Raw genomic sequence first — 14,406 nt, 5'->3', positions numbered from 1 at the left:
CTGTTACCATAAGTGGTTGAGGAATTCTGTGCGTGCATAGTGGCATCTTCTTTCTTGTATATGAAGTACTACACATTATCACAGTATTTATATTCACCTTTCATGTTTCTTTGGTGTGATACAGCCTTTCATATGGTTGCAATGTCACACTGTAGCATGTGAATGTAACAGATGGTGATTCCCATCATATGCTCATGCAATTGCTTGTTCATCATGCTTCAGCTTTTTTACCTCCCTTCTGACATGCTTTTCAGACATGATTTTGAGTTATTTATGCTAATTTCACAAGAGTTTATGCCCCTTTTCCATGGTTGGCCAGGTATATACCTGGATCATACTGTAGTCTTGTGTGTATTTAGGTAAGTTTTATGCTGAAGTGATAATGAAAGATACATAACTTAATTGTTATGATATTTTGGAAATATGTTCATGTCGGTTGAAAAACATTCATGAAAGAGAAGTTAACATGTAAATTATATCAGTATTTGTGAGTATGAGAGGAAAAATGAAGCTATACACTCCATCTTCTACTGTGTATATTACATTATTTACTTGTAGCATTAGTTTACACATTATAGCACTACTTTTTTGTTATTTCAAAAGCTGATGCTTATGAAAAATATTTGGGTTATTTCACAGTAAATGATCATAGCTGACAACCTGTTATGTATGTGTGACATTCCTTAAGTTTGTGGATGATTAAAAATGTTAGCATCCTTTGTCTTCCAGTAAATTCAACAGCAGTGCTTAAAAATTGCAGTGGCATTTTTATACATGGCTATGAGACTCCGTTTTTGGATGTTTGAAAGCTAATGAAGTTATGTTTCTAATAGTGTATCACAGTTTGTGTCTGTTTTATTTTCAAGGCTGTTATATTTAACCCTTGACTTTGATATATACTTTTTTTTAAAGCCAGGTTAGAAATTGTGTCTTGGGTCTTGGTATGTTTATATATTGTCCCCAGTGCACTAATGTCTCATTGCAGATTTTAAACTTAGTTTGCATATGTGACTTGTTAAGATGTGTATGTTCTCAGCACACTTTGATATCTGTAATATTTAAGTGGAGACAAACAGGTAATCCATGGATCTTGAAACTTCCCAAGTGATCTGTTTGTTATTCCTAAAGAAACTGGGGTGCATAACATTTAAAATGTGGGATGATAATTTTACAGATATATATAATACATATAAAATAGATTACTGATTCCATATTATAGTGAAACTCAGTGTTTTTTGAAGATTTGCATTCTGATGAAGAAAAAACAAGCCAACCCTGCACTCTGCTGTTCTTTAGAAGAATCTCTTGTAAGTTTCCCTTCATCAGCTAAGTGCCCAGCCAAGTCAGGGTGAAGTCTCAACACTTCCTCATCACCTGCAGAAATCATTAACTTGTGTGCAGTTCATCCACAGTAATAACAAAAATGTAATAAATTGTGAAACTTTCCTAATGTATATGAAGAAACTACTATGGTAAGTCTAGTTTTTCTTTCAGTTTGGTTAGGGATTGTGGTACTTCTTGTGATTGAAAATACTTTTATTTTGTTTCTACTATCATAGGATAGCTCAGTCGGTATAGTGACATAATTATGGGTTGGTTGACTGATATTCTATCCCCAGAAGGGCAGAATTTTTCTCTTTGGTGCAGACCAGTCCAGCTCTGGGACCCAACCAGCCTTCTATGCAGTGGGTATGAGGCTCTTTCCTTTGGGGTAAAGTGATCAGGGTGTGAAACCTAACCACTGACCTCCATTTAGAGCAGATGTTAAGAATGCATGGAGCTTTACATCCACCAAGGAGAACTACCATTACCTTTACCTTCGCTATCATGTTTGGGGTCTTTCTTCAATGTAACAGTAACCTCTTCCATTGATTAATGTTTGGTTATTTAACAATTTTGTTTTGATTGCATAAGTTACTTAGTGTCATGAGATGGGGAGATCTTGGATGGTGAATAGGTAAGGATATCAGAAGAGGTGGATTGTCTTGTTCCAACAACTACAGAGTCTGAGGGAAAGCACAGAAATGTCAGTCATGAAAGCAGCTAGTACAGCAATGATTTGTAATGGGTACCTCCCAAATACATGCCTGTGGAATTGCAGCTACATCAACCTTAAGCTATGTCTACACTCGTGCGCTTTTACGTTCGTCAATGGCATGCGTTATAGCGCACGTAACGCATGCGTCTACGCATGTCTGAAGAGAGTTGAACGGCAGCAGTTTTAGCAGCGCATGCCTCATTGCATGTGTTCCCAGCCTGAGTGGGTTTTGGTTCAACACGCCGTGCGTCTCATTCTCAAGATGGCGTCTTCTGAAGAAGAGACTTTGTTGTTTATCGACATTTACAGGTCGTTTCAACTGTTATGGGACCACAACCATCGAGACTACACTAATAAAACAAAACGTAGCGATGCTTTGACTGAGATGAGCAGCAAGTTAAACATCGACGTGAAGAGTGTGAAAAACAAAATAAAATATTTGCGTTCATATTTTTCTAAGGAACGCCAAAAAGTATTTAAAAGAAAAAGTGGTTCGGGCGCTGAAGATAACTACTCCTCCACGTGGTTTGCCTATAAGTCTCTGCTGTTCATTACAGAGTCGATAACACCTAAGGAAAGTAACGAAGCATTGCTGAAACGAATTGCTTGGAAACTTTAAATAAATACATTAAGGACGCAAACGAATCACCGGTAGCTATAAATCTCAGCGTTATAGCTAACTTGATCGCAACAGGTATCACTTCTCTGAAGTGAGTGTTCTTTTTTGCGATTTTCGGCGCCACTATTTCCAAAAGCGTGTTGAAGTTTGCTCTGGACATTCGTGTAAAGTTTCTAAATAGAACCTCTTCATCGACTTCCAAATCCTTCAGAATTCCAAAATTCCGTTTCTTTAAATAATCCTTCATCCATATGTGTCGCCGCCGTTGCTCTTTTCTTTTTCCTGCGATAACTAAATATGCTGCACTTATGCCCATAAGTAAAGTTGCGTCTGCCATGTTCCTCTCTCCTGTTCAGAAGAATTGCCTGACAAATGGCAGCATAGTGTGGACAGCTAGGGGCATGCCTTTGACACATTCAACAAAGGCATGCCCTAAACGAAAGTTGAATTGAAAGTTGAAAATGAAAGCGCACGAGTGTAGACATACCCTTAGGCTAGGTAAATGTAAAAATACCATTTTTGTTTAAGATCTGATTTTATCACAGGTAAAGATGTTAGTAGTGGTCTTCTGAGTTGTGATTCCATGTGGATTTTAGTTGGTTATCAGTGCATCAGAGGAACATTTCACCATAGACAACTACCAGGAACACCATTCTTCTTACTTGTTTGGATATTATTTTGCAATGCTGTGACCAATGGGGTTTATATAGCATAAAATTTAGCCTATATTATTGATTTTATCATCATCCTTTATCAATATAAAGAAATGTTCAGAGAATACTGTAGTGCCTGATATTGTTAGGTATCAATCATAGCATCAATCCATGAAAGTACTGTTCAGGTAGTTGCATTTATTAAACATTTCAAGCTGTAAATCACTTTACAACAGATTTTAGCATTCTTTTTGCCATATGAGACCAGAGACAGGTGCTTATTGTGGGAAACAGAGATAGGGTTTGAATTATGACATTTCTGGTGACAAAACTGCTCTGCGGAAGATTTCATTGTATTTATCCACATCCCAGTTTCTCCAGATTGCATATCACCTTGTTCATTCTAGATACAATGTACCATGAGTTTTTATAAATTGTAAGAAAAATACAAACAAGAAATGCATACAGCATTTTAGTTGGTAGACTCCTAGGATAGAGGCCACTTGGGAGATGTGCGTAAATTAGAGGTAAAGTTTTGCTTTGCCTAAATACTATTCCATGAAGGTGTGTAGTAGGAATGAGGTAAAGAGCCACACATTCTTAGCCTCAGCACTCAGTGAAGGTGAGTCAGCTTTTAAGGTTAAGTGGACTATATAACCAGTCTGGATGTGGTATCAAACTAGAGAAATAGTTTTGTCGATGTGAACTAGCTTCTTGTAATTAAATAACTCAACATAACAGATTTTATTCATAAAACAATCATTAACCATTACTGAATATTTACTTACATTATCTTGAATTAATGATTCCAGTGTTGTGGGAATGTGTAACAGCAGTGTTGAGAGATTATGCATATCGGTAATGTTATCTAAAACTTTGCTATACAGAGCAAAGGTCAGATGTGATAGTAGTGTTATATTTGTAGAGATAAACAGCACTCCTTGAAAGCACTCCATGTGAAGATCACAGTTATAGGTTACTTAGCTTCCATCTAAAATTACAAAATGTATGCCACAACATGGCACATTTTGAAAAATTCCTTTTATTTAATGGTATTTAACAATAAAATTGTGTTTCACCACATTAAAATCTGATTTTAACAGCATAATTTTATGTTTTGTACTTTGATATTCTTGTGTAAATCAAAATTCTTATGCAACTACTCATTCCAGAGATATACAATCAACAAAAATGATATTTTATTTGGTTAATAAATAGAATGTTTCTAATAATACTTTTAATGTAGATTTGTATATATGTGGTGCAAAAAAATTACATATAAAGTTTAAAATCTGTATTCAGTTATGTCTTCATTATATATTTAGTGATGGGGCAGAGAATATGTATTGACAGAAAAATAGTATGTAAATTGCAAGAACTCTGTATTTCTATCAAAGTTTGTAAAAAAGTTACTCATTCTAAGGAATTTAAACCAACCTTTCATTCTTACTGCTAAGGTGCCTTGAAGAGGTTATTCAGAATTTAAAAAGGTTGTTTAATAAAGTTAAGTCCAGTATGGCCATCATGAGTATGGGTTTTAAACATTGATTTTGAATTCAAATGTCACAAGAATTGTTTGCAAACATTTTTTTAGGAAGAGTTTTATTGACTTTCTGGGGGAAAACATACTGATGTTCTGCTGTTTCATGAATAATTATCTCATGGATGAAAGATATTAGGGGTCCTTTAAGGAATATATATTTAGGTACTTCAGTGTGGTATATCTTATTCCTTAATGCAGTGGTGCTCAACCCATGGTCCATCATGTTAATGCCCTAAATTTTAAACAATAATTAGAAATATACTTGTGAGCAACTTCAGCTTTATAAAGAAAATCAAATCAAGAACTGGGATGAGTCTAACTGATGAACACTTTGAGGAATTCACTCACATTGAACAACAGAAATTAAACCTGGTACTGAATGATTACTCTAGTAAAAGCAGTTGTCAGATATCTCACAAATTAATGATTTTGTTAAAATTATTTTGTGAGCCTATTTACAATATTACACCTAATTTAGTGGTATTTAATGAACTGCCATAGCATTTCAATAAATTTCCCACATTTATAATCTTCCAGCCTGTGAGTCGATTGGGAAGGGTGGATGTGGCCCTAGAAAACATTAATTTCTCCCTGCCTTAATGGAATGTTGTGACTGCAGTGATTTGAAGTTGGAAAGCCCTGATGAAATAGGAATAGTGTAGCCACACCTGTTGTCACCAAATCAGACTAAAATTGAATTTTTATTTTTGTGGCATTTGGTTAATGAATATTATAAGACAGAGTTTTGTCAGCACTAATATAATTCCATTCAGTCATATCTATTGTATAATGTCTAGGCTTGATTGTACCATTTCCATAAAGCACAATTGACACTAATGAACCATAAAGTTTTGGGTGTTTTAATTTGATTATTTTGCACTCTGTAATTAGACTATTACAGAAAAGAGACTGTGCAAATTTTAAGTCTGCGAAACAATTTAAACACAAAGGAATAAATAGGATTTGAGGTTCTTAACAGTGACTAGTATAAACATGGCTGTCTTCTAGGTTATAGCAAGATATAATCTGATAGAAGTTTACTGATTTTTCAGAGGTTCTTGCTGCCTTCATCATCAGGGCAAGGAGTAAGCTGTGCATGAGAAATAGGTTTGAGATACATAAAGCAGTCAGTCAAGGCAGTACCTTGGTCAGACCAGTGGGGAAAAAGGTTCCTAGGCCTGGCCAAAAAGGGGAAAAGACATGCAAGAAAGAGACAGGATAAATAAAGGGTCCAGCAGGAAGATAACCAGACATGAGGAAATTTTAGCTAAGATGTTAAGAAAAGGAAATATACAGCAGATAAAATGGGCTAAACAGAGTTTGGAAAGAAGAAATAAGGAATTGGTAGGGGCTGTGTTAGTGTTCTGAAAAGGACATTGTGCTGGCTTAGTGGCCAGATTGGGACAGGGCTGTTGTATTGGGGGTTTTATAAGTTTTTTGAAAGAGTGGACGAGGGGTTTCCATGACTGGCTCAAGGGAAAGCCATCCTCCCTGTTCATATTGTTGGGGTGTAGCTCAATCTCAGTGCCTTCACTCAAAAAGTGGTCCATGTATCTGGACTTTGCGGAGAGGATGGTGGTTTTCTGAAGTTGAGAACGGTGGCCCAGGTTAATGCTGTGTTCGGCCACGGCCGTTCTTTTTCTGGATGCTTCAGACAGATGGAGCAATGTATATATGTTATCTGTGGCAACAGTACTCCTTGACACTGATCAAACTTAACCACACCAGGTCGTCATGCTGTCTTTAGGAATAGTGTAATATTGTGACAAACATGTTACGAAATGTTGAAATTAAGGCTAAGGTTAGAGATTTAGGTGACACTGTGAGTAAAGCTAAGAAATTAAGCAACTCTGAAGGAACGTGGATTAAACAAGATGATATTTTCTTCAGGATACCTCAGGGACGCGGACGGTTGAAACTTCGGACGTTCGAGGTTAGTTGTGTACAGATTCAGTCCTTTTTAATTTTTTTTCATGTACTCCTCTTGATACGATAATGCTTTGCCGAACATGGTGTTGTGTTCCTGGAAGATAACGCGATGGACAAAACCACTTTTGGCTAATATATTTAGTATAATTTGAGGTTATGTGGTTTTAAATTATTGTACGAAACATTTTTGTGTGGTTGTAGTACCAGTAAGGCATCTGTGAAGATTAAAATTAGCGGAAGTTTATCCTCGAGGTTTCAGAACACCACAAAACGCCACAATTGTGATAGTCAGTCTCCAATCCAGGGTTTGAACTGGGGAATCCCAAATACAAAGTAAGGTTTCTAACCAATACACTGTGATGGAACACCAATAAAACCATTACTGGAGGCATTCATTACAGACTATTTCAAGTTTTTAATTTATGGTCTAATAAATCGGGCCCATTATCTTTTGATATGTTCTTTTCCATTTCGAGTAAATGGATCTGATTACATCTTTTGTCTGCTTTACAGGATAGAAGTGCAGAGCTTATATTTTATGACCGGCCTGATAGTGATGGCCCCAAGTTGAGTAAATATGACAAATGCAGTGTTCCAAATGGTTCTCAGATGTCATCAGTACTCAGCTTTGCACTAGGCGTCGAGGGCAGTGTAAAAAAGAAACGACAGCTATTCATGGTTGGACAGACAAGAGTGCATATTGATTATGTTGAAAAGTTGGGAAATTTTATGGAACTTGAAGTTAGTACATATTGTTCAAAATGATAAATCTTATTTTAAGTTTTATATGAAAGATGATTAGCAAGGGGGTTACAGTTATGGCTCATTTGTACTGATGGTATTATAAACACAAAAGTATATTACTGTTTTTAGATTAAATTTATGGACCCAACAGTTTGATATGACATCTACACTTGGTTTTCAATATGTTTTTCATGTACAAATCATCCCTGTAATGTTACTCTTCAAATAAACTTGTAGAACATACTAAAGGAAACTCATGGTTTTTGTATCGGACTACATCACAGCTGTCATTTATTGTTTTACCATTTCTTTCTCTTGTTGGAAAATTACTGCTCCCCTCCTGTTCTTAAGTAGAATCTTGTTTGAAATGTCTTTCTTTGATATTCCACCTTCGAGAAGTGAGAAAATTTCTGTTTTCCAAATTCTCTAAATTACTGCACAGTTGAAGTTTAAACTGGTGCCAAAACTGATAAAAGAGTAAAAAGGAGTTCCTTAGAATGGCTGAATGTTTAACATAATTTTTGTTTTTATAGGTAGTTCTCTCTGAAGATCAGACGTTAGACGAAGGGAAATTAATAGCTCAGTCACTGATGGCTGATTTGGGCGTGAGGAAGGAAGATTTGGTGTCAGGAACATACATGGATCTTCTTTTAAAATAAAGGTTAGGATAAAGTACTCTTTATAAAAAATATATGAATAAGTAGTGTTATTGTTTGTGTATAATGTGGCAAATTGGAAGTGTGAAGTTTTTTGAAATCTCGAGTGAGGAAAAAAATTGCAATTTCTACCATGAAGGCGATGGAAAGTTAAGTATTAAGCATGTTTGAACAATTCCAGTTCCACACTATTCAGATACTTTTTGTGTGTGTGTTTGCTGTGACTGTTGTCATTGATTATCTGTTCCTAAAATAAAATAAACAATATTCTAATGCTGGTAGAGACTTTAAAACAGGCTGCTGGGGTTAACAGTTGAGAAGCCATGCTAGTGCATTGCACACCCAGCTGTACTGCATGTAAGCTGTAGTTTATGGATAATAATGCTTGAATGATTCACAAACCAAACTTTGCTACCTTTCTAAAAATGCAGTAAAGTAAATAAATGAGGTTTAGACCCTAAATAACATTAGCATAGCTGGCATAATATTGCAGTAATTACTAGAAGTAATAGGTTATGATCAGTTGATTAATTCAGTTATAGCAGAATGTTTGAAATATAAAACAGGATCAGAAAAGAAGTCTTAATGTGAGATTTGAGGTTTTTACAGTAGTGGATGTGTCGGTTATGATCTTCTGGATTGTGATGCCCTTATAGTCCTGTAGGTGGTTACCAATATTTTGGAAGAAAAATCACCTCGATCTTCAGGGTTGAAGACAATATGTAATCTTCTTAGTTAGCAACATTCCTTCAAAATGTCAACCATCTACAAGACTACGTGACATGACTTGTAGGCCTTTAAGACTGGATCGACGAATCTGATTTTTCATGTTTGTGGAAAAGATGGATTGATGGGTGAACCTGATACACAGTATGTTTATTTTACTGAAGATGCATAATGTTTTGTTTGTGATATAAAATAAATGTGGGAAAATGGAAACATGTTTCTATTGGCATCATTCTTATCTTGTTCCTAAGATGCGAGTTGTCGGACCAGGCCTCGCATCTGGCCGTTTCTTTCCACGTCTCCTCCTCAGTTTCATTCCATGTTGTTCCTTTCTCATTGTGAAACATTTCCTAATCTTTTGTTTCTCTCTGCCTTCGATGTTTTCCTTTTGTGCTCATATTCAAAACCTTATTTGCAATTCTGCCTTTGAAGATGGCCGTCTTTTGCAATGTTACACCATGCAGTCTGGTAGAAGTTCACCAACGTTTTATAGGTGCTTGCTGCCTTGATCTTCACTCTATATATTTTCATTGCCCCCATCTTGGACTTATTTTCATAATCACACATTTACCTAAATTGAAATTTTTTCCAAAATCTTTACACACTTTGTTCTCTTTGAAATTTCTTCTCGAAGTGCTTTTATTCAGTTTGTTATTATCTGTTCTTCATTTTGATTGGTTCATAAGCTTTGTATCTGTACATATAACTTTGAGTTAACACAAAAAAGTAAAGTTTTTTATGTTGTGTCTGCAGATCATCCTAAATACAAAATATTCTGAATTTTTCATTCCCAAATTCCCCAAAGCTAGAATTTTTCTTGGGAAGCTGATACTCAGTTTGTCAAGATTTCTCCACCTTTTATGGAAACTATCTGTGTTGACTTGAGCCTGCCTTCGGACCCTATTCAGTCGGTTGTATTTACTCTGCACCATTTTAATGTTATCCTCATATTTACACCTAGGTCTCCCAAGCTGTATCTTCTCTAAAAGCTTTCAGTTCCAAATTTTTTTTGCAAGTTTCCCATCTTACTTCCATCTTTTTGACTCCCTCTTTGACTTGTGCTGTTTGTCATATGCTAACAGAGTATCAAATTTGTGCATTAAAACCACTTTTAGGAATTTAGGAACAGATAAAATTAAAATTTCTATTACATTTCAAACTGTTTTCTTAACATAATAAAATAACTTTTGAATTTTTGTTTAATGCACAAATGGATTACAATTCTTGGAATATTTCAGTTAATGTGGACTGTATGTTCCTATGAGCTTCCTGGGTGGATAGCGTTAAAGTGATATGCATTAAGCAAATGGTGGTTGTGTGATGTTCAAGTATCACATGGCTTGAGTGAATAGATATTAGGATGTCCGCAGGTCTGTTCTGGCTATTGTAGTGTAGTCAGGGCTTTTTGTAGGGACCCATAGTGGACCAGTAATGGTCTCAGTGCCTGGGGCGACTGGAGTTGTCCCCCTAGATCAGTACCAGTACCAATAATAAACTATCGCGGACTCAAATGTGTTAATAAATAGAGGTTACATAAGATCAATTGTAATCCTAATTTCAGAAAGCTTATCATTTTCATTCTGAAACGAATATAAATGTTCATTTTACAGCAAATGACGACTTCGTGGATTCTGTATGCGTGCGTCTTCCATTCTCGTTCTCTTCTGCCTCATTGTTTAGTTGTGTGTGGCTGTAATGTTCTAGGGCTTGTATTCGGGAGGCATTCTCCTTAAATCTCGACCGAGTATCGGCTATCCAGATTGAAATTGTTCGTGGTTACCCTCAGACATAATTTATAATTGAGTGGGAGAGTGTAGCTTATTCTAATTTCAATTGCAACAATCAATCTCCAATTGCAATGTTCTGTTTCTGTCCAGTTTTGCCTACCGGCGGTATCAGGTTTCATGTGTCCGCGGCTTTTAATCGTGTAAGCACACAAACAAAACTTTCGGTGGCTTCCACACTGAGAGATCCACATCTGCAAATTTCTGTGTTGCGTTGCGTCTTTCTGTGACACTTTTTATGTTATAACCCACTTTTGTACGCATTTATTGTGTCTGGCGAAGGAACATGCAACATAGGCTCTGATGAGTGTTAGTATACTGCGTTCCAGCGTTTTTGGCCGCTGAACTTTCGTGAATTGGAACCTTGGAGCGAGACAGTTACCAGACGTTTGCTGGAAGGGATGACAGCAGGCCTCGTACAGTACACTCCAAATAAAATATCACCACTTTATATAACACAGGAAAGTCGATTTCACTACACTGTACATCACTAGAAAATTAACACTGCAGAGAGTATTCGATAATTTTACCTTTTTCACAACTCTTCGGTCCTCTTACAATTCTTCCACTCCTCGCAGACCATCGCTTTCTGGCATCACTCGATTCATCACTGCCGCTGCTGCTGTTCACTCCATTATCTTCAATTATAATACGTTCAATAGCGTCTTCGATTATGCCTTCTTGCTCGTAATAAATTTGTTCTAGTTTTCCCACATGCTGACATACATTATCCCATTCCTCTTGGCCAATTTCTTCGAATCTCTGGCTACATACCTGGTCGACGTCCTTAATTTTTAGATATTTTTCTTGCTTGCAACACTTTATTTTACATCTGCCGAAATAAATTGAATGGGGTTTAAATCGGGATCGTACGGCGGAAGTCTCATCACAGTACATTCTTTGTCTGCTAAAATCTGATCAATCACATAATATTTGTGCTTTGACTTGTTTAATTTGATTAAATCGTACAGTCGAGCTTACAACACGTTGTCACAAAATGGGATATTTCTTTCCAATAGCCAGGCTTTCATTTCGTCGTCCTTTGATTAAGACGTCGGTAGTTTGTCTGAGTGCTGTGATAAGTGGCGTTATGAATGGCCAGAAAGGAGATTGAAACGAACAGGTGGCATGTTTTTAAGACAGCACAGTCACAAGACAACAATATCAGGCTTCCACACAGCTGCACTGACACAGACTGTACTGACCGACGGAAACTCGTTCCTTCCTTCATTGAGTGGTCCGCATATTGGGCTCTCCCTACAAGTTCAGTCGCCATAATCGGTGAATCCAGTTCTAGTGCCCGCAGTTCCCTTAACCACATTTCCCATACGGCCTCTGGTCTTGCCAACCGCGATGATTTTCACGAATGCAACTTCCGCTGTTGTCGAGGGATTGCTGAACACACATTTTTCAAACGAGTTATATGTATGGTTTTGTGTAACTCATTGGTCTTGTTATTTGTTGCGGCTGAGTGTCTGATATTGAAAGCTGCCACATTACAGGTACCTCAGACCGACTGCACAGTCATGCATTATTCGCCCCTTATACGCGTTTAAATGTATTGAAAAACGTTTGAAATCAGAGTGTAGATTTTAGTAAGATTTTTTCCTATGTTACATGTCATGTTGGCCCTGCATACCAATATTTTGTTCGATAAGCCGTTAATGTTGTGACCTTCGCATCCTTCATCAGGGCCGAAATGAGTTCCGTTCGATTTGATATTTGTGTTAGGCAGGGTTGCATTAAACCACTTGGTCTCAGTCCAGGGGCACATGCGGCCTGCTGGTATGTTGTGTGTTTGTGTTTACTAAAAAAAGTTACCTGATGTCAGAAAGCACATTTTGTTATTGTTGTAAGCATTTGGAAGTATTGTGGCACTTTTTACTCATGATAATTATGAAGGGATACTGGATACTGGGAACGACCCGTTCTTCAAGTGCCTGAGCACTGCGGGGCCCAACCTTTCGTTGCCTTGATCTATAGACATTCGATAGGACTCTTTGGATGAGGGATCGGCCGTCGCAAGGCCTATACCTGTACACAGGACAGCACAACACAGAAAAAAGCGGAAAAACATCCATGGCTTGAGTGGGATTCGAACCCACGGTCCCAGCGACCAAGCGGTACAAGGCCCACGCCTCAGACCGCACGGCCGCCCTAATTATGAAGGGATGAGTGAGAATCAGTAGAAATCAAACGAGATATTAAACGATTGTTCAAGAAGATGTGTCTCTCTATCTCATTACTAGCTTCGTACGACGGTATCATTGAAGGACAAGATCGTAATTTAACAAGGCTTATGAATAATTACTCTGTATTACGTGTTGGTTGGTTGTACTTTGTATCTTGCTAGCGTGTCGCTGTTCCTCCTTTCTTTTGATTTACTTCAGTTGCTTTAAATGTAACTGGATTTCCTTAACACTGATGGAAATACATGAGTTATTATTTTTCGGAAAATGTTTAAGAATTAGGCTTATGTAACATTTAATAATTTATCTTCACGTAATTTAATGTTGCGATGCCGGAATATAACAAAAGGAAAACGCTGTACAATATATTTCATCTTATTCATATCAGGATTCCAATTCTGTTTTATATTTTTCGTAGTTAAAACAAGCAATTAACTAATTCTCTGGCAGAATCTAAAAACTGCAGTGTTCGAGAAACGCTGCAATGCATCTCAGCTTATTTTTTACTAATTTCGTATCTTGATCATATTATTTAGATTCGTACTTCTACGATCTGATCATATTATAGTGAATTTTTCGTTAATTCTTCATTTTAAAGTGAACCGATATTCATGCAAAATAAATTCCTATTTATTTTCACGTTTACAATTTATTTCCTTGATTAAATTAAACAGTAGGCTCTATCGATTATTTCGGCTCCTTGTACTCAAGAGTTTAGGAACCGGGGTAGCTCATGCAGTGTGACTGACTGCGGGCTGGACGACCGAGGTTAGATCTCCGACAGGATATTTCCTCTAACCTCTGCGTCCAGACCGGCTCTGGGGCTTACCTTGTGTACAGGGGTCCTTTCCCAGGGGTAAAGCGCGGTTGGGGCGTGACGCTGACCACTCACCCCTATCTAGTGCCGAGGTTAAGAATGAGTAGAAGGTGTATCACCTCTTCCCCAAATGCCTACATGGTGTATAGTGGGACAGCTTTAGTTTTTTTCTACTCAGAGTTCATTGCCTTACACATGTTCCACCAACTTCTGCGAAAATACACGTTTTCTGTACGTTTTCCTCGAAGAAACTGCAGCTGTTTAGAATACAACTTATCATACAAGGAAATAAGTTTGCAATATAGGTTCTCTGCAATGCTGAGTGCCCTTCAGTTATATCCTGAGCATGTACTTTTCTACAATATTCTGTCTTCTGCAGTCGCCCAGGAAACAAACGCCACGCAACAGCCCTTGTTAAGAAGCTCGGCCGGTCAAGATATTCCTCGTCTGTTATTGAACCGCAAGGTTTGTTACTGTGTTAATAAAATCCCGCTACCGGTCCATGTCTCGAGCCAAATTAATCCAATCCACTCTCTCCAACCGTGTTTTCCTAAGATACATTTTAATATTATCATCCCATCTACGTCTAACAAAATGTTGAACATGTTTCTTATCTCCCCATACGCCCTACATGTCCCGCCATATTATACATTTTCTAGCATGATGATTGTTTTCGGCGGGTGGCTCCCCACTCAACCCCTAAACTGG

At 37.3% G+C, this 14,406-nt stretch overlaps 1 protein-coding gene and 1 long non-coding RNA gene across 5 annotated transcripts; one reads left to right on the top strand and one right to left on the bottom strand.

The window, feature by feature from the left end:
• Nucleotides 1-73: 73 nt before the first annotated feature.
• On the bottom strand, nt 74-4,761 carry LOC110834303 (uncharacterized). The gene is made up of 2 exons (XR_002544551.2): nt 4,099-4,761; nt 74-1,374 (listed from the first exon to the last, which is right to left on the bottom strand). It is a non-coding gene; the product is annotated as an uncharacterized LOC110834303 (long non-coding RNA).
• Nucleotides 4,762-6,338: 1,577 nt separating this feature from the next.
• Nucleotides 6,339-9,121, top strand: LOC110834301 (uncharacterized). 4 transcript variants are annotated; one of them, XM_022073302.2, is made up of 4 exons: nt 6,339-6,786; nt 7,296-7,523; nt 8,060-8,187; nt 8,792-9,121. In XM_022073302.2, exons 1-3 carry the CDS (start codon nt 6,625-6,627, stop codon nt 8,183-8,185), a joined length of 516 nt encoding a protein of 171 aa, XP_021928994.1. In that variant the 5' UTR covers nt 6,339-6,624; the 3' UTR covers nt 8,186-8,187; nt 8,792-9,121. The 4 variants fall into 4 exon arrangements, with proteins under 4 accessions (XP_021928994.1, XP_021928997.1, XP_021928996.1 ...); XM_022073305.2 differs by having other exon boundaries at nt 6,340-6,786; nt 8,847-9,121; XM_022073304.2 differs by having other exon boundaries at nt 6,340-6,786; nt 8,839-9,121.
• Nucleotides 9,122-14,406: the final 5,285 nt, after the last annotated feature.

This window comes from Zootermopsis nevadensis, unplaced genomic scaffold (assembly GCF_977971745.1).
Source record: "Zootermopsis nevadensis isolate Lab colony 2312 unplaced genomic scaffold, Znev_1.0 Znev_ptg000022l, whole genome shotgun sequence".
NCBI lineage: Eukaryota > Metazoa > Arthropoda > Insecta > Blattodea > Termopsidae > Zootermopsis > Zootermopsis nevadensis.
The sequence above is the reverse complement of the archived record's forward strand: the minus strand, read 5'-3'. Positions and strand labels throughout refer to the sequence as shown.